General features: G+C 39.1%; 1 protein-coding gene across 1 annotated transcript in view; it reads right to left on the bottom strand.

Moving 5' to 3' along the window:
• Positions 1-20,887, bottom strand: part of arhgap24 (Rho GTPase activating protein 24) — a 76,448-nt gene that overhangs the window by 37,927 nt on the left and 17,634 nt on the right. Inside the window, exon 3 of the mRNA XM_084935463.1 lies at positions 12,795-12,882. Coding sequence (XP_084791589.1) covers positions 12,795-12,882 — 88 coding nt within the window. The remainder of the gene's footprint in view (positions 1-12,794; positions 12,883-20,887) is intronic.

Here is a 20,887-nt window from a genome sequence, read left to right as displayed (position 1 = left end):
TTTCAGTTGTTTTCAAAGAGTTGCGTGTCCACACTAAAACGGCAGAAAACGCTGACGCTGCAGTTCCGCGCATACGCAAAAGCGAGTGAGAATTAAAGAATTTGAAGAAAAGCTATCTGGAGCGTGTACAAACTAATATTAATCTTTTTTAGGGCTGTCAAAATTGAGAGCAGTCAAAACAACTGCTGTATAATGCCCTCCGCTATCTTTGTTTAATTGGGCACATGACTGCATCACATGACTAAAATGCGTCATCGTTTTAGAAAGTCTGCGTTTTCGAGTGTCCACACTGCGACGGGACAGCTCCGTTTTGAAATGTATGCGTTTTCGAGAGCGTTTCCAAAACGCTGCATTTTTCCTTGGGGAAAGCGCCGTCTCAGTGTGGACGGGAGGCCAAAACAGAGAGAAAACGATGCGTTTTCAAATGAAAACGCATTAGTGCGGACGTAGCCTTAGTATTCTCTGACCAGTTGCAAGTGATTGTGCAAGTGGTTGTGATGACAGCCATAGTCTTATCAGTGATCCTCTGTAAAGTAAACGTTACACCTTTTGAAATGTGTTGGCTGCAGCAGTAAGGCACAACAATAAGAATACTCTGTTTCTGGTTTCCCTTTCATTTTTTCTACTTCCACTAGTGCTCAGCCAGCAGTTAGCAAGTGTCCGCGGACAAGTCGGTGCCTTCCATGAAAACTACACAACAATCTGCTCTCAGACACTCTCACTTGCAAGATTTTTTATGCAGTACCACCTTTATGACCAATTTCCTTCAGCAACCACTCACTAACCAGTCAGGAAATACACTTTTTTTCTTAACAACTGGAGGTTGCCATGGGTCACCAACCGGCCTTAAGGCATCTGTTGACTAAGGCCTTAGAAATGTGGGATAGCCATCTCACTTTGTGCTGCTGCTATGACTTTCCTGTGTTCTACGAGTATCAATGTAGACTGATAAGAAAAAACAACAACAAAAAACCAGAATAAACCCACACAATAGCTGGAGATAAAATATTCAAAATGTAATGTTTTGGATTCCACACCGAAAAAAAAAAAAAAAAAGTTGTCTGCAAAGCCTCGTTTGTATAAAATTTCCTTGAGCTATAATCAAGATTACGCCAAAGAAGAAGCGCATAGAAATAAACAGAAAAGCCTACCAATCAGGAATGGGCATCATCGCTCTGTCTAGGTACATCACACTTTATGTCATACACAGATTTGTTTTATCTGCACAGTTTGGTTTGCAATAATTGTTAAAATGACAGTCTGTAGGCTGTGAACAGTTCCCAATTTAATGGTTGCAACACAATTTATACACTTTTTTTTTCCAATTACAATGAAAAACATTAGTGAAAGTAACAAGTCTCTAAGCGTGCAATGTGTGTGTGCGTGTGTGTCTGTGTGTCATTACAGAGATTCTCTGCTCTCTGAATTATAGTTGACAGACAGATGTGCGCTGTCATGTGGAGGAGGATGAGTCGCACATTTCAGCTGGTAGTTTGAGTTCCTTTCAAAATGTGCAGCTTCTTGTGTTTCACAGTCCACTAAGAGTCACAGAAGCAGCTCTCTGTCATTTATGTGAAACTGCAGCACAAAATGACAACAACAACAAAAAACTCAATCATTTGCTTTTTTTGGCAGGCGTATGACTCCTGTATCCTTCAATTGGGGTAAAAAACCAGAATAGTGCACATGCTCTGGTTTTACAGTTGCCAGATGCAGTTTTGGCTCTGGCTATTTTTTTTTTTTTTAGCATTGTTTGCTAGCACAACAAGACAGGTCACATAGCAGTCTTCTGTCTCTGCTCTGAATAAATCCATCCACGGTACACTTAAGAAAGATGTCACTGCAAAGTGGATCTGGATTGTTAGCACAGGAATATATTTCACAAATTTCAGATACCTCCTTAATCCTTGTCAAAGAGACATGTAGCTCAGTTTTTCTCTTTAATAAACCAAATAATAGCAGGCAAGCACTTTTTTCATTCTATGGATGATTAAGCAGCTTGGGCTCCAGCTCCGACAGCCCAAACTCCTGTGAGTGTGGGACACCTTGGGGAACTTAGTGACATTTTTCTACAAAGCCACATGAAATCAAGAGCAATTCCTGCTACCCTTACAGCTACTTTTGAGGAGGAAAAAAGATTATACTTGTGCTTTGAGAGCCAGCAAAAATTTCTACTCTTCAAATCAATTTGCCAGTCAGTCAGAGTTTCTTTTCCAGCACCCTGTCAGATGCTTTCAGGGAAAGGGAGCTGTAATCGGTTTGAACAAACCCTTCAGACCTCATAATACTATACTACCACCATTCACCCATACAGGGGAAGTGATCCTAAACATGGCTGGCACCGAAGAGTCTTTTAAATCACAGCAAGCCAACGTTATCCAAACATTTTTTTTCACTGATAGTAATGCGTTTTCTAGCTATTTCAGCAAACTGCAGAGGAAGTTTACAGACGGTGTTGAAAATCTTTTGAACTAAAAACGTGATTTGAGCTAATGCGATGGTGCCACATACATACATAATATAGTAGTAGCCAAAAACATAGGATAAATTAGATCCCCTCCTCTAAACAGACACTTTCTCACTGGCAGCAAGACTTTACCTAGCCTTCAGCCTTCAGTTAGCCATTTCCACAGCTAGAAGAAGGATAGTGAAGACAGATTTTAGTTGGACGCCCACTTCTGGTTAAAGATGAATGATTTGGACAAATGTGCATTTATTCTACTGGCCACTGCCATAACAACTTTGTTCTCTTCTAAAGCAAAATTTAAGATAATGCTTGACTTTGTCATGGTGCTAGTGAACCTTGAGCTAAACGCTAACGTCAGTATGCTAACAAACACATGCCAAAAATATCAATGCTGTTATTTTGTTAATAATTCATACACTTAATTCTTTTATTATCAATATTTTAAATGTATATTAGATTTAATTTATCTATATTTTAATGATATATTATCAAATTTTAATAAGAATTTGAAAATTGCAGTGATGAAGTGACAAAACCAGAGCAATGACCTGTGTTTAGGAATGCCGTTCAGTTAATGACTTCCAGTTAGCACTATATGGTTGTCCAGCCTGCAGTCTTATTGCTTTGGCACACTCAGTGCTCTCATAACATTGGTTTCTGCCAAAGCAGACAGCTGTTTCAGGTTAAAGCACTCAAACAGCTGGTGAACACAGGGTAGCATTTAGCTGCTAAATAAATCTTAAAAACAAAACAAAAGGCCAGATAATATCAGATTTATATTTATATTTTGGGCAGACAGATCCCAAAATTAATGGCAATGTGGCTGTATTACTATTACTTCTTGATATTTAAATAGGCAAGCATAAACTATAATTTATGAGGTGATTAGGCCTACTGACCAATGTCAACATTATCACAACTTATTTCTGCTGCCCTCAAGTGGTCAAAAAGAGGCAGGGCACATTCTGGACAGGTCAGTCTATAACAACCTTGCCTTAAATTACACATTTTGGCTAAGTGATAAAGTGACTGTGAAGAAAAATGTAAAAGTGTTGCATACAGAAATGCTTACTCATAACTGTGTAGAAAGCTGTTTCCTTTTTCACAAGATAATTGTGCTAAATGAAAAGTTAAAAACACCATCAAACTTAATTAAATTGTTCAGAGCAGAAAATACAACAAGCACCAATTTCAGTAGCTTTTTATAGTTTACTTTGTATAGCATTTCATAGCAATCATTTCAGCTTGTGTTGGATATTTTAGATTAGGCCAAAACGACGGACTGATCTAACAGATAACTACTGGGATAACTGTATAAAAAGAAAAAAAACATCCCAGTGTTAATACGATCTATTTGGTCTGTTATTTCAATAACCCTCATATCAGACGCTTCATCTTTTCAGACTTTGTGCCTCAGCGCTCAGTTCTAAACACAGTCTCAAAAACAAACATCCTCCCCCGAAGTCCTTCCTGGGAAAAAAATGTCACTAATGAGGCACTGTGTGGTTTTGGAAAACACCATTCTTGATGTTGGATGTTACATTAGAGGGAACTACTCCGTAATTGAATTGTGGATCTAGAACATTAAGGAGCATTTAGTTTACAGATACCATGAATAGGTCAATACAAAAAGGTTATGGGAAGAAACTACCATTGTGACTATTGCCATGTTTGTTTTTTTACACTCACACAAAAACAAACCAATCTAGTGGCTATTACTTTTTTAATAATATTAAATCATCATCAGACACACTCACTTGAAGCTGAGCATTGATCCACGATGTGTGTCTGACGGTGGCCTTCTGTCTCGGTGTGATCGCGAGCATAAATACAAAATGTAAAGAGAGCAACAACAACGAGAGATGTGACCCACAGAAGCTCCACACACGGCATGTCAATAGCAGCAGACTGCAAGGCCATATGCTGGTGTGGAACAGACACCAGGTTATTGAATTCATGTGCACACTGGGAAGATACAGTAGATACATGCACACCAACACGCTGATAAACAAGCACAAGAGCAAGAGGAATGAGTTCAGTTTGTGACCTTTTTTTAAAATGTCATCGAAACAAATTCTTAAGAGGAAAAAAAGGGCACTGAAAAACATCCCACAGGCTCTGACAAGACAAGCTAATGGGAGATGTACAGTGAAGGATAGTTGACAGCTTCATATGCAAAAATCAAACCGTTAGTTCTACAGGCAACATCATTTTGCCGCAAAAATATTAATAAAATCCATTACACTTATAATGCACGTACCGATTGCTCACATTGCTCCTAGATTTCTGGAGCACTAGATGCTGTGTGGGCACTACGCGTCCGAATGACGATTAAATCATCATATCAGAACATGGAGTCTGAAACACAGAAAGCATGCTCATCTCTGTCTGTTTAATTTGACCTAATGTATGTGCGGATTGACTCATATTCAGTGAAGTGGGTGTAGGAGGTGGTGTCAGGTGGGGAAATTATTTGATTTTCACAAGCTTTTTCCATTTATGTAGCAGGGAGCTCCGTCACTGTGTATGCTGTTTGGTAGCTGGGTTTGCTGCACATTAATGGAGATGCAGACAAGCAGCTCTGTTTTACCCTTTACAGCCTAAAAAGAGATAATGTGTGTAAATAAGCTATGACCAGGAGTCCCACATAGTTGCATTTTACTTAAATGAACAAAAGTTTTTTCAATCTGAACCTTCAGGTAACGGTTAGGAAAATCAAATAGTTTTTGATGTGTGTAAGTTATGATATTTATTTATTTGCCTCCTTTCAAAAGCTAAAAAAATAGAAATAAATTGCACGTTGGAGTAGCAGAGGTTTAAGGCTTGGCATGGGATTAAATAACAAAAATAAAAATACATACAAGCTTCAAATATTACCAACAAGGTATAAAATTGTGTGGGTTTTTTTTTTTCTTTTGCATTGCAAATTAATGCAAAGGAATAAGGAGGAAATGTGCGCTCGGAACATTTGCTTCTCTTTGGATAGCGGCTTGAAATAGAAGTGCGGATAGAAGTCGTGAGCATGTTATGGGGTTAAAATAGCACCTGGTATTTAGAGACTTCATAAACACGAGGCCACGGTAGCACTACAGATGGATGCATACGCACATGATATCATGAGGAACTGATTGGGTCTGTCAGCCCTGTGAAATAAGCACGACTACAGTAAAAAGACAGTGGGCTAAAGTTTGAAGCTGCATCGACTGCCTTCAGTCTGTGCCAGTATAGAAGAAGCTATCTGTGACTAATAGGACATGACAGCCTTTATGAAAACCACCTCCGTGTGTCCTGACACTGAAATGTCAGCACAGCAGATTCATAAGTGTTCTTAATGACTCTACAGGGGCTTCTTCAACCTTAAACACTGCTGCCTGTGGGCTTATGTTGTCACTCTGTCATATTTCTTAGCCATGTTTTTTTATTTGAAAACTTCCATCCATCACTCACTCATCAGCTTTGAGTGCTTTTAATTTAGCCCACACTTTCTCATAAAAAACGGCACAGTGGTCCATGGTCTTGAAATTGCACGTCTGTCTTCAGCCTCCAATAGTTATCAGTACTATTAGCCCGACATTCAGTCATTACTAGTTCAAGTTATTTAATAAGAAGGCTGACGCAAAGTATTAGGGATTCCTTTAGTATTATGCAGCATGGCCAGTTTGCGCGTCATTCACTCAAACAAAAATAATGATACGAATAGTCTCAGTTTCAAGTTTCGAGCTCTCTGGGACTCTTAGCTTCCTAACGCATGTGAATACAATTACATCAGCATGATTATCGGAGCAAGCGTCCACCTCAGTGACAGATGATACCCACGGGTCTTCAAGGTGCCCTCCCCAGAGCTGTTGATCAGACACAGATGGGAAGCAATCACAAGAGCAGGATTCAATTATTATCCCCACCAGCTCTAAAATGAAAATCAATTATTTACATGAAATATATTAAATAATTATCACTGAGGATATTTTAACACAAGCATTTGGACTTTTTTTTTTTTTTAGAAGCTCTTCTCTACCAAGTTACTTTTAGTTGCAGAGTTTTGGCAAATACTATCAGGAAACAGTACATTAAAATATGCTTCCCACTAAAACAAGATATGTAAAACTAAGGCAAAGGTTATATCAAAGTCATATTTGCACTGGACTTGCACATTATTTCAAACAATATTTGAAAAGGACATGAGTTCATCTTAACTCGCAGCACAAAGGCTAAAAACTTCTGGAGCTGATATTTTTTTGTAATATTTGCACATTTTCTGTCTAAAGTCTAATTTTTATAGTTTCACAGATTTTAAAAGTTCTTGTTTTTAGGTAGCATTTGACATTTTTACTGGCATTGCAATGTCTAAGAAAACCACATGAGGGCACTATACCCTTTCTTTAAAAACAAAAAGGCCCCAAAGCTGTAGATTTACTCAAACCCAGAAAAACATTAAAACACATTCACTGTGAGAAAATGCTGAGAGATTAATTGCTTATTAACTTATGCAACAGTTTGTCAGCTTTTTCAGTTGACTCAGTCAGTAGCATTTAAGCTCGAGGCTGTCCACAACAACGTGAGGAGTTTCTCTCATGAATGAAGGAGTGGCAGTCTCTGTAAACGAGCAGGGCACTATTCCCTTAATTAAAAAGCAGCGGTTTGCTCGGTGACAGAGCCGAAGACTGAGCCTGGGGGCAAACGCAGACAAAGTGACACACTCTGAACTCTTGCTGGAGCTTTGTGCGTTTTGGAAGCTTACAAAAAGATGTGCATGCATTTTCTCCATCAAAACCACAGCGGGCAGTCTTTCCTGCTCAGATAATTAATCACAGTTGGGTGACAGGGAAGTGACATTTAGCAGCAGCTTAGATGTGTAGAATGAACGAGCAGCGGATGCCTTTCTTGTTAAGATAGTCGTAATTTGCTGCTCTGCTTGCTCACTGCATTGTTCTGAGCTCTGTCATGCCATGCAGAAATATTATGATGATGATATCTGACATTCTTGAGAGGATTTAAGAGCACTGCAGGAAATAGAACTGCAGAGCGATCCTTGTCACCGGGACGTTCTGATATGCGTTTCCAATGTATGGCCTACATATCTAGACAACACTTTCTGTCTATGAGAGCTATAGCACCTCCAAGATGCTCCAGCTGGGAGGAGGATCCACAGGCACACATCTGTCACAACATTATTCATACAGTTTAAAAGTGTCCAGCACATTCACTTTGTTGTTACTCTTCTTCTCCCTAGCTTGGGCCCGTGAGAGTTTGCACACGTTGTGACGTGTCGGCGACGTGGCTGGTGTTTAAAGTTTGGAAAACAAAAGGTCCACTGTGTCTGTACCTGCGTTTCCCTGTCAAACAGCTGAAAATGAAGACAGTCTAAATATTGTTTTCACTTTGGTGCACTCACCTCGTAAGCCCCCTCCCCTTCTCCTTTCTTTCTCACCTCTTCAAGTTTAACACACACACACACACACACATCAGCCAGATGTGGAGGGAAAGCTAAGAGCTGAAAAACATCACAGAGTGCTCAGCACAGGTGAATAAAAGTCTGAGATTTTTTTTTTCCTGAACTGTTTTGCAACTTTTTTCCTAGTTCCTCCGAGACAGAGTAACTAAGTAAAACTTTCCAGAAAAGCTAAAAATACAGAGAGCCTCCCCTCCCTGTATTGATGCGGGATGCTTCTGTTCAAGCCCCTTGTTGTCACACTGCTCAAATTTAAACCTCATCACCACGCTTACAGACAAGAAGCATCTCTGTAGAGCTCTGACTTTCACCTCATTTTGAATACACCCCTCTCATCACTTCCTGTCTGTCTGCCAAATTCTGTCTGTATGCTGTGTTCAAACTGCAGGGCCGCATTTAGACCAGTGGAATAAATGTGTTGTTTTTCCCCTTTCATTTGCTCTTTCTGCTTCTCTGAGACTTCTTTATTGGCTTCCTCATAACAAGCCATGTTCTTGTTTTCCATCAGTACGAGGCTGCAGTGGATGACGCCGGATGGGAAAAACTGTTTTGTAGTAGAATGCCGAAAACCCTCTGCCAGGCGGTTGCATCCTAATTGAAAGACCCTTATTGTGAGCAAGTAAAGTCACATTTTAATTCACATGTTCTGGTCTGGTGCTGGTCCACAGCAAATCTGACTTTAATAGTTTAAAGATGAAAGCTTATAAGGGACACTGATGTCACAGCAGTGAAGTAAGGCTCCATGTATAAATCAGAGGCCCCAGTCACACTGACCTGGAGACCAGTTGGCAACTACCTGACAAATACAGCAGCTAGGGACAAAATTTGTATTAGTCACTATGAAATTGACTGCTAAAGCCCCAGTCATGCAGGCCAAGCGACTGGTCAGTGCTAACCACCAATCACTGGGGAAGAATGTGTTTGACCAACAGGTTGGCGAGTGGTTTCAGGAAGTTTCTGGAGTCACTGGGTAAAATTGGTGTCAAAGAACAAATAAAAAACAAACAAACAGAAAAACTGTGATTGCTTTGATCGCTAGGAAATTTCTGTGGTCAATCAAAGTAAAAGTTGCGCCTTTGAAAGCCTTCGCCTCTTGCAACTATTTGACCCAACAACAGCCAGTAAAATCCAGCGACTAACCAGCAGGTTGGGAAATGCACATTTTTCCCTAGCTACCAAAGGTTGCTAGTGTGGGTCTCAGGCCTGTGCGATGGAGGCTTAAGCCTAATTATACAGATTACATTAAGAACAGAATTCACAAGAAGAGTCTGACATTTTGAGAAATATGCTTGTTTGTTGAGGAGATTTAGGTAAAAAGATTTATGCGACTCTTATTTATCTATATGGTGGCTACTTTAGCTTATCCTGGAAAAAGGGTTTCGGTGTGAGGGTTAAACCAAGGCACAAGGGATTAACTATAAAGACTGGTGGGTGAAGTTTATTAACTTTGGACAGGCAAGTTCACAAATATCCTCCCAAACAGTTTCCATACATTTTAATAGGAAAAATGGCAAAAATCATTGTTTTGTAAAAGGTTGAATTCATACGTACAATGCTATAAATATCCCAATTTCACAATTGGGACCCACACCCAGTTTCACACCTTGGCTCAGGCGATTAGAAGATCATCAGGGGGTCCTTTTGTCCCTCTGTGGGGGGATACTCCCACTAGGTTTATATCTGGGACTCTCCACCATTTGACCTTAGAACTGAAGAAGCTTCTCGGATGAGAGGTGAAACGTCTTCAAGTAAACTTAAAGAAGTCCAGACGCTTTTCTTTGCAAGCTCCTTTGACTACGATGACCTGGATGACTGAGAACCTTCACAGACATCTCAATTTCACAGCTGTCCAGAAAACCTAGCAGGCTTTTTAGCTACTGATGGAAATGTTAGCTACAACAGGAGATACTGCTGTATGAGTAACAGAGGTGAGTGAGAGGTGAGCACATTTTAAAAACAGAAGTTGAAAGTCATATTCAGAGATTTCAGCAACACTGTCCCTGTATTTACTAGGTATCAGATCAATAGCAAAAGTTGCAGTATTGCACACCACTAGGTGACATTACTTAGTCATTTCACTTCCCACTTTTGTATTTGTGCTGGCAGCACATTTTAGAGATACAGCACAATGAAGTAAGTACTTAAATTAACAACCCCTGAATTTACAGTTGAACACAATTTAAGTTTATCTTGCCTCTCACACTTTAATCTATCACAACAATGACGATCAGCACGTTCTTTTGTACAGTACTGTACAATTACTGCCAGATGCATAATGAAAATACACTTGAGCTCGCTGCTACCTTTTCACTGATGTAGTTGGCTGTAAAACCTTTAATACGTACTGTAAACACTGGAACCTTTTCCCTGCAGCCTTTAAGTCATTCCAGCAGTACTGAAACAATCAACATCGTATCAAGACTGAAACTCGGCGAGCCCTGAAAGATATCGAAACGCATTTCTCATCACTTAGCACCACAAATGAAACAAACAGCTTTATAAAAGCCTCACTTCCCAACAGAAGTAAACGATATGTAGCTTATGATGATTTTGTATTACATGGCAGCTGTACAAGTAGAGAGAATACACACTGGAATTGAAAAAAAAAATCCTTTTCCTTCTTCCAGAAGTTGTAAAGAATGTATTAAGGTGTACTCCCATTGGAAAAAAATAACCATAGAGGTAAAGACTGGAAGAAATGTACCACATATTTTCTAAAAAGAAAATTATATGTTTAAACGCATAACCAGTAACTGTTCTTCTTCTTAACGATGCCTAAAATGAAAACAATAAAATACGGCAGCTTTGGCCCGCGTGGACTTAAAAATTGTCGAAGTAATCGAATTGGTTTCTGAATTTTAGCAATTCTCGGCTAGAAGTGACAATAAGCTAATTTTGTCTAATGCTGAAAACCGGTGGAACCAGCAATAGTGAAGTGTGATACACAAAACTTCACTTCTCTTTTTACATTTTTTCACAGCTGAAATGCACCCCGGCTTTAGAAAGACAGGTTTATGTTTTTAACTGAACTGTTGCAGGAACGGAGCCGATGCTAAAGCTGTTTTTAAGAGACTTGAACTTGTGTGTCCAGAAGAAAAGAAAGAGCCAGTAATACAAATTAAAGATAATTATACAATTTTTTAAACTTCACATCTTAAATCTAAGATTCCACTGCTTTTTTGCAGTAGCCATAATATATTATGGACTGTTTACAGCATTATCAAAAGAAAAAGAAAAAAAGAAAATGAATCTTGCACCAGCCCTTTATGCACACTTTCAGTTCTTCATCTGTTTGACACCATGCTGCTGAAGTCACCCACACTTAAGACAACCTCTGGTTGTCTGCCTCTCGCCTGGCTTCCACAATCAAAACCCTTCCCATGCAGGGAGTGTAAGCCCCATATTCTCATGCCTGATGATCAGATAGGAAATTTGTGCTGAGGTAAGATGTAAGACTTCCCTTACATGTCTCACTGAGTCACTGTGCCCTCCTCCAAGCCCAGTTTCAGTTAGCCTTTTGCAGAAGTTTGAAAAGTCTCACGCTAACTGCTGTGTGAATTACCGGCTTAAGTCCACTCTCAGTGTGCCTCAACAAGTCTCCCAGCTTATATCTGCGTGCTCGCTGAATGCAAATAGCATCAAATTACATTATGAGCAAACTTTTAGATGCTCACTGTGGCTTTATATTGAGAATTCCTTTTTGTTTCACTTCACTCCTGTTGCATCATACTATTCAAGAAACAGCAAATACAACGTGAAACGCAGAATCAAATGAAACTGTTGCACGGTTGCAAAACATTCATGTGCCCGTGAATGCCTTGAGGAGTATTATTCAAAAGTTCACTTCTCCAACTGAAATGTGAATACTGAATGAAAGAGTAGCAAATGAACTGATCTCTGCAGGGAGCGCTTAATCCTCATCTGACGTTGAAAGTGTTAGACAGCCAGCAATGAAACGACAAGAACACCATCAAGATTTTTTCAAACACCCTGTAACACACACATATTGACCCCTATTACCCCAATACTTGTACCACTATCTGCTTGGTTTGCGTGTGTGTTCAGTGAGAAAAAAAAAAGTCTTGGCAATTATACTTTGGTTTCCTCTGAGGGACACTCAACTGGATACACACCAGGGAAAAGACTAACACAAATAAAGTATGAGTGCTTATAGCATACATCCGGTGTTTTCTACTGGGTTTTTAAGATCAACTGGGGCTGTTGATGCACTCTGCTACTGTATCTTTTAACAGCTGCGTCTGTTTTCCCCCTGTGAACGTGCCTTTTAAATATCTATTCCATAAGCTCACATTCCAGCCTGGGAAAATATCCCACATTTCCTTCATGCTGTGCTTAACCACGTTTTCACATGTTGTACGAGTTTGAATTAGCCTCTGATTGAAGCTACAGAAATTGTAAAGATATGTGTAAATGACTGTCATCTAGATAGAAAAAAAAATAGTTATATAGGAAAATATACAAAACGTCACATTTATTCCTGTTATTGTTCTACTGGGCATCCTCGGCACATACAGCATTAACAGTCTAATAATCCATGGTTGTTGTCTTTTTTTAATGCTCTATTTTGTTGCATTCAAGCCAAAAAAAAAAAAAAAAAAAAAAAAAAAAAAATGGAAATCTGTATATTTAAAAAAGCTTAACAGTAAAAACGGATCATGAAGTAAAGCCCATAATGTTATGTAAAAACAGACAGACGAGCTACAGACCTCACTGTGATCCCTTAACAAATCCCCAGTAGAAGGCAAGCAAACAGTTAACCTCATGGTTTTGTTCCTTCTGCTGCCAAGTAAAGATTGCTTTCACCATTCTGTCCTCAGTAAAAACAGCAGTGATTAAATTGCCGTAATCTCATCCTACCTGGAATGACCTCGAAAAGAAATTTTCCCCCTTCGTCGCTGCTGCTTGGATGCTCTGTAACTTTGTTTCCACGTAAAAAAATGGCTCCCTGTGGAAAATAAAGAACAGAAGCAATTTTTAGACCACACAAAACAACATTTACTGCTTTTGGTTTATAAATGTTAGTTATTTTTTAGCAGGTAATGTTTTTTGACACAGTCCAGGTGAATGCTCAAAGCTTTTTTTGTGAAATCTGTTGATCAGTATTAGTGCTTAATGATGATATCAGTTCACTTCCCCACCCAGACTACACAAATTAGTCAGCTGTTCTAGTCATAGACTGTATATAAAGGATGGATGTAGTCACTATGACGCACAGGCTGGCCATTAGAGGATCTGTATGCGTCTTTCTTCCTTTGAGAATGTGTTGAATTATCCCACTAAAACCCCCCAAAACAAAACAACAACAACAACAAAAGGGTTCTTTGCCCTCCTAAACATGAAACAATCATTTTGAGTAAAATGCCACTGAAATATTTCAAGTTTATTCACTCAAATAATTAATCATAAAATATGCTTGGTGTAAACTAAATGTATACCAACAATTAAATTTCATTTGACCAGATTACAAATGTAATGTTTTATAGTATATAAGTACTTGTGTGGTACTTTAATACACCCATTCACTTATTCAAAAGGTGAAAATCCAACACATTTACAGTAATTATTCCAGAGTTACAGATTTTAGTTTGCAGATGAAAATTGCATATAATATCATCTTAACTTCAGTGTAAACAATCTGACAATATTAAATTTCATGTCTACAGCACATTTCAGATAGGTTTTAATATTCTCTTCAGCTCTGCTGGGCATTTAAGGGCTCCTTGACTTTTTTCTGAACTAGCAGAAATGACTAATAATACATTTATTATTCAATTAAAATACCAGCAAAAAACAGATTTCCACTGTAAACTATAAAGGGCTTTGGTTATTAGACTCTTGCAGTTTTACCATTTATATATAATTTCTTCTCATTTTTATTGTCATAGGTTATGTTGTGAGACGGCCCAAATGGAAGGAGGCAGGAAGCAAGCTCCCATAAGAAAAGGTTACTCAGAGACATGAAAGCAGACACAAAGTGCTTACCATAAACACCATGGCAGAGCACAGCTCAAGACTGAGCTGTTTAATCATAGACTGATTACAGATGGGAAACAGGAGAGAGAAACACAGGTGAGCACACTTAAAAAACAAACAAAACAAGGACTATCACAAGGTAAAACTAATGCAAACCATAATGGAAAACCAGACTTCAAAGTCTAACAGGAAGTAACAAAAGGAGACTAATCCTAACCCAATCACCTGCATCTGACAACACACAACTTTGGGGTGGTAGAGCAGGTCATCTGCTAATTGGAAGGTTGGTGGTTTGATCCCTGACACTCTGCATGCCAAATATCCTTGGGGAAGATACTAACCCTAAGTTGCTCTGTGTGTGAATGTTAAGCATAGAAAAAAAAAAGTACTTGTGTGAATGTGTGAGGCAATAAAGCATGTTGTATAAAGCACTATGAGTGTTTCAGTGGAGTAGAAAAACGCTTTATAAGAACTGGTCCATTTACCATAATTAGGAAACACAAAGGAACAAGGCATAAACTCCGAACAAGCCAGAGGGAGGAACTGAGAAGGAAACACTGAAGCAACTTAGCACAGATAACTTTAACAAAGTGGAAGTTGAAGCTAAATTGGGACAGAAGTATTAAAACTAAGACTAAAAGGGAAAACGTATATTAATATAAAACAGGGAAGAAACATGACTTGAACTGCAAAGAGGAAACTGAATGTGAACATACTAACATGGGTAAACTAACTTAAATTACACCACCTGGCTAATATGTGTTGGTCCCCCTTTTGCTGCCAAAACAGCCCTGACCCATCGAGGAATCAACTCCAGTATCTGGCACCACGATGTTTCAGACAGATCCTTTGTCCTGCAAGTTTTAACTTTTTGGCAGGGCACGCTATCCTGCTGAAAGAGGCCACAGCCATCAAGGAATACAGTCTCCAATGAAATGGTGCCCATGGTGTGAAACCATGATTAGGTAGGTGGTACGTGTCAAAGTGACATCCACATGGATGACAGGATCCCAGCATAACAGTCCCCAAAGCATCACACTGCCTCCATCGGCTTTCTTCCCATAGCACATCCTGGTGCTAGGTGTTCCCCGGCTAAAAGAGGCACCTGACCGTCCACATGATGTGAAACAAACGTGAGTCATCAGACCAGGCATCTTCTTCCATTGCTCTTTGGTGCCCATTGTTAGTGCATATGGCAGTAAACAGAAGTCAGCACGAGCACCCTGACAGGTCTTTGGCTTTGTAGCCACATACACAACAAACTGTGTATGGTGCACTGTGTATTCTGACGCCTTTCCATCAGAACCAGCACGACCTGTTTCAGCTATTTGAGCTACAGTAAGTCATCTGCTGGATCAGACCACACATGCTAGCCTCTGCTCCCCCTGTGGATCATTGAGCCTTGACCACCTATGACTGTATCGCTGGTTCACAACTGTTCCTTCCTTGGACAACTTTTGATCCACTACAGATTGGGAACACCCTGCGAGAGCTCAGATTTGGTGATGCTCTGACCCAGTTCTCTAGCTATCATGATTTGGCCCTTGTCAGACACTCGAATCCTTATCCTTGCCCTTTTTCCCTGCTTCTAACACATCAATTCTAAGGACAAAATGTTCACTCTGTCCTTAATATATACTATCTGCTAACATGTGCTATGACAAAGAGATAATCAGTGTTATTCAATTCATCTGTCAGTTGTCAGAATGGTATGCCTGATCAGTGTAACAAGACACATAATGCATCTCTCAGGTCCTGTGTCAGGTCTTTGCTGATTTTGCTTTCCTATTTCTTAAGGACATGACTTTCAGATACTGTTCATCTGCTGCAGATAGTTTTTAAAGCCTAACACTTCATTTTTCCTCTACTTGTTCAATTTCCTAAAATTTATAATGACACCATGCTGATATATTACAGGTTTTCAGATAATAGTGTTTTAAAAATCACTTTCTCGGTGCAGATAAACTGTTTCACGCCTGTCAAATTGTGTTATATTTGGCATTTTTTTGTAGATTCACCTAAAGAAATTGAAACAAAGTATGTGTTTTTGCAACAGACTGTTTATCACAAAGTGCCTAAAGGCAGAATTTACTTTGCTTCTTTGTCACGTTGACTGGCAGCAAAATGTAAAGAAAAAAGGCGTGGCTCAAGACCTTTGCAGAGTACTATATAAGAACTCAACAAATAACAAACACCAGCAGTAAGAGATTTCAGAAGAGGCAAATAAATAAATATATAACTCAACCAGAAAACACTAAGAACAATGAAAACCAACAGAACCCACTAAGTAGTAAAGAAATCCAAAAACTCAAAACTCTGGATCCAAGCCCCAGGACCATGACACTGGCTTCACAAATGATACTGCACCATAAATTCATGCAGTTTATTAAACTTACCAACTAACAGCCAGGTGCTTACATAAGTTATTTCTTACAGAATGACAGACTAGTGCCAGTAATTATTATGTGGTTGAATATTCTTTTCAGATTACCTCGTCCTTTACAACTGATTCAGTGACTTCTTGTTTTCATTAACAAGTTGGACATCAATGGCACAGTGCCGCATCTGACAGTCATTAAAGTGACCCCTTTGTGGGTTAATGCTAACACAGACAAGATGTGCAGAAGTGACAACGTCAGTACTCAGGACTTGTGCACATTAACATGATCAGAGGGAGAGTCAGTTTCCTTCCTGCTCGCAGAGAGAAAAGGGGACTTTTTAATGAGCCATAACTGTGACAATCAGGAAGTTGAAACCCTACCTGAGGCCCCAGATGAAGCGCTTTGAAGGAGGCTATAAAGATGTTGAAAAGAGAGGGAAATAAAGGAATGGACTCGACTGATGTGGCTGTCAGCAAGACAATATGACTAGCTTCAATATATCAGGATTAAAAGGTTTTTTTCAAGAGGTTCCTTTCGTAAACATTGTTTTAGTTTGAGGGAAATGAGAGACGATTTAGATAAACAGTATGCATTTGAGGAGAAATTTAAAAAAAAAAAAAAAAAAAAAGCGTGTCACATTTAAAAAAAAAAACCCAGAAAAAAAAGACAAGGGCCTGTTAAGCCTTTCTATAACGTAAAACCACAACACCACAGATACTCCTCTCCTCCATTTTAAGCCGCAGCCACACTTTCCATGCATCCTCCCTGGTGGCCTGTTGTTTGCTGCAGACAAACCCAACCGCAGGCAGAGTAATATTTACCCAGCAAAGAGCACGTTTGCCTGGCCCAACCCAACGCGAGACAAAAACCCAACCTATTTCGGGGTGTTTTGTGCATTTTTACATTGTTGTTAAGTGGAATGAGGTCACTTTTGGAATCAGTGCAATGACACAAAACCAATTATCTTTTATTCCCAAACAAAAAGCCACGCACACACATATGGGACAAAAGTGACTCCGAGAAATCCATATGAGCAAAGCAACAGCAGGAGGCTCAGGCTTGTAAGCAGCAGCCCAGCCTCCAGGAGGCTTTTTCTGAGGCTGCGTCCAACAGTGTCCTCCAACTGAAATCTAATTTCATGTGTTTTCTGAGACTGCAAGCAAATACAAGAACACTGACTGCGGCTTTTTTTCCATTTAATGGAAGAGAGGACAGAAATTTCAGTTGGTCCTGCTGGTCAGATCAGCCTGTAAAAACTGCAGCTATTACCTTCCACATGTGACATTGATTTGTTGGTCATAAACCCAACAGCTTACTCCTGCTGATGTGCCATGTTTGTTTTTATTGAGGTTATAGGGTGAATGTCCTCTCTGTGCCCCTTACCATTGGCTGTCTCATTAATTACCTCTGGCTTCTTCAGTAAATTAAAAGGAACGAGCAAATATCTGTGACTTTACCAGCTTAATAATCACCACACAAGTGCTATCATAGTACCAGTCTTTTAGGATTCGTACTAGGTAAGGTGCAGTGAGATTTCTTTTTCTGAAAACAGCTACATTGTCTCAATTTTTAATGGCATGGATTCAACAAGGTGCAACAATGTGGTCTTCTGCTTCCCGATTCAGTGCCTTCTCAGAGATGCTCTCCTGCATACCTCTTCAGTAGTCGGGCCATTCTCCTCCAACCTCTAGCACCAGCAAGGCATTTTCACCCAGAGAACTGCTGCTTACTGGATATTTTCTCTGTTTTGAACCATTCTCTGTAAATCCTAAAGATTGTTGTGCTGGAAAATCCCAGTAGATCACCAGTTTCTGAAATATGCAAAGCCTTCTGTACATATAACCTGCTATCAACTCCATCTCACATCACCTGAACACCACCATGTTCAGAGTACCTTAAATTACCCATCCTAATGCCCAGTTTGAACTTCACCAGGTTGTCTTGACCACATCTACATAGCTAAATGCAATGACATAGTTGAATTTGTTATAATTAAGTGTCAGATGAGGGTATGATATAAAAGCTCTGAGAGTGAAATAAAATAGGAAAAAAATAATATTTCAAACGTAATATAAACAAAATATTTAAAATCTAAATACTACTACTACTACTGCTAATAATAACAATACTACTACTAATAAAATATTGAAATACTTTCTCAAAATCACTGCATAACATGGAGGAATCATTCAAAGCTGGTGAGAAGAATCAACTGCTTCAGATAAAAGCTTAAGAGTGAAGTCAAGCTGCCATCTGTTTTTGGTGCAACAGGTAATTCATTATTTGGCTTGTTGTTCAACTGACTTTGTAGACAATAATTAGTGTTCTCCAGCCTGGCTAACCTTTTACAGCAAATCAAACTCAGCTGGAGCTTAGCTGGAGACCTACAACGGGTCTGCCTTTCTAGAGTACCATATGTATCCATTAATTTGACCTTATGTATTTATTCTTCACCATTTCTGGTTCTAGTTTTTTTTAAGGGGCAAAGAGTTACTAATGTTTTTCCTGCTGCAAGGTTCAATTGTTGCAATAAATGTCACTATTCCACTGTTACACAACAGGTATTTCTTGCACTGTCCCACATTCAAAAGCAACTATATAATAAAAACCACCAACTGTGACTGCATAACCCTCATAAATATTAATATGCCAGTTAACTAGAGGGAAATGGGAAACTTCTTCATTAATTTTTATTTACTTGTCAAATTAACGTTGGGTGAGTAATATGAGAAATTAGACAGGATAAATGATAGACTGAAATTACCACAGGGAACCTAAATTGGTGAATTACAAAGCAAGGGCGATTTAATTTAAGTGACTGTATGAGCCGCCTGCTGCCTGCAGCAATTTCATTATGTAACCCTATTAAAGTCAGACAACATCATTAGTTTATGTGTTTATCTTTTGCAAAGACCTAAAAATACGCCCACATTGCAAGAACATGCTGCTGAAGTCAAACTTGTCCTCCATCTTCATAGGCTGAAGAAAAATCACAAGAAGTTGGCAAAGGAGCCTCTTCGTATCGTTAATTGCAGTTCATTTACAAAAAGACTGACTTCAAAGCAAGCATTAACAACATTTATGACAGCTACCTTGTATTAAGTTACAGGGTCTAAATTAAGGTAATTAGTCATACACCTGTCTTTGCATCATGTTGCTAAAACAAGCCAAGGCATTAGAATGAGATAATGCACAATAATACCAGCGAATAATAGGACAAAGATTGTATCTTATATTTCATTTACATGTTGCCACTGAAGTCTATTTCAGTCCATTCAGGTCTGCCTTAACATCCTGTATCTATACCTTTAACACTAGAACACAGGTGCAGGAGATATTTGGCTTGCAAAGTCTACAAACCACAAAGGCAGAAGGTATTTTCCTGTGAAATTACTTTGCAGCTATAGCCCTCAATATAGTCCTTGTACTGCAGCACATTATATATTCCACTGTTAAGTAGAGAGAGAGAAAAAACAGAATACAGCTGCACCAACCACAGAGAAGACATATCCCTGCTCATCAGCTATGCTTGTACTACAGTTTGGATGTCTCCTACGTGTGATCTGTTACCAATATCCTTCTCTGGATGCCCCGACAGCAGGAAAATCAAAAGCTGTCTACAGCCCACAAATCAAGCTTCACTATCACAGCTTTGTTCTATTAAACAAATGAGACAAGCAGATGCGTAAAGGTTTCAGACATCTCAAAGCAGACTACCAGAATTCTTACAAGATGGCCTTTCCCAGGACTTGAAGATAAGTGGATACCATGAAGGACCTATAAAGCCTTTAGAGTGTGTCATAGAAGATAAACTGATAACATATGTGGTTTGGAGTACCACAGGAAATGAATGAGGCAGATGGAAATGAGGTCAGCAGCACGTTGCCCATACTGATTTTATCCTCTATACAGATCATATTTGTCAGATCAATAGATAAAAAAGTCAAACTATAACAACTGAAAGACATAACATGGCATGCTGAGAAAACAGAATAACATACGGTTCCAGAGATATGTGAATGATATATGTACAAGTACGAACATGCTCAAGACTAAAAAAGACATAGCTGTGCATAATTTTAAACACCACTGAGATAGCTTCATTTTTTTTTTTAAAAAAGAAGAAGTTAGCACTTTTTAGTATTATTTCTCAATGCAAATGTAATACAGATTGGTAGTGCTGTGAGCTGACCTGTATGTAAAATGTTCATGAGTGTGACTTCATATATTTCAGCTCTCAAAAACAGAAGAAAGTAAGAATGAAGGCAGAGAGAACAGCCCCTGAAAAAGTGACATGCGTGACAGGAGTCGGCTTGACTTCAAAGTTGTGTCAGCAAGGTCAGATTTAAAGTTAAAGCAATTCAAGCTGCTGACTGTTAAGCTCTAAAGTTGATGGCATTAATTATCTGACTGAAACTTGATTCGGGTTTTAGGCCAAAGCCACCAAAGCATGGTTTTGATTTATTTGACACTGCAAGCTTCACTAGGCAGACGTGAAGATGATGAACTCGATGTATAAACTGCAAAAGAATGCAGAGAAAATGGGATGGCATTTCTGCTTAATAAAGGAGAACGGCAGAGGAAGCAGGAGGAAGC

Source organism: Perissodus microlepis, chromosome 7 (assembly GCF_051167445.1).
Source record: "Perissodus microlepis isolate ML-2025 ecotype Zambia chromosome 7, ASM5116744v1, whole genome shotgun sequence".
NCBI classification, from domain to species: Eukaryota; Metazoa; Chordata; class Actinopteri; order Cichliformes; family Cichlidae; genus Perissodus; species Perissodus microlepis.
Note: the sequence above shows the minus strand (reverse complement) of the source record. Positions and strands in the feature narration are given on the sequence as shown.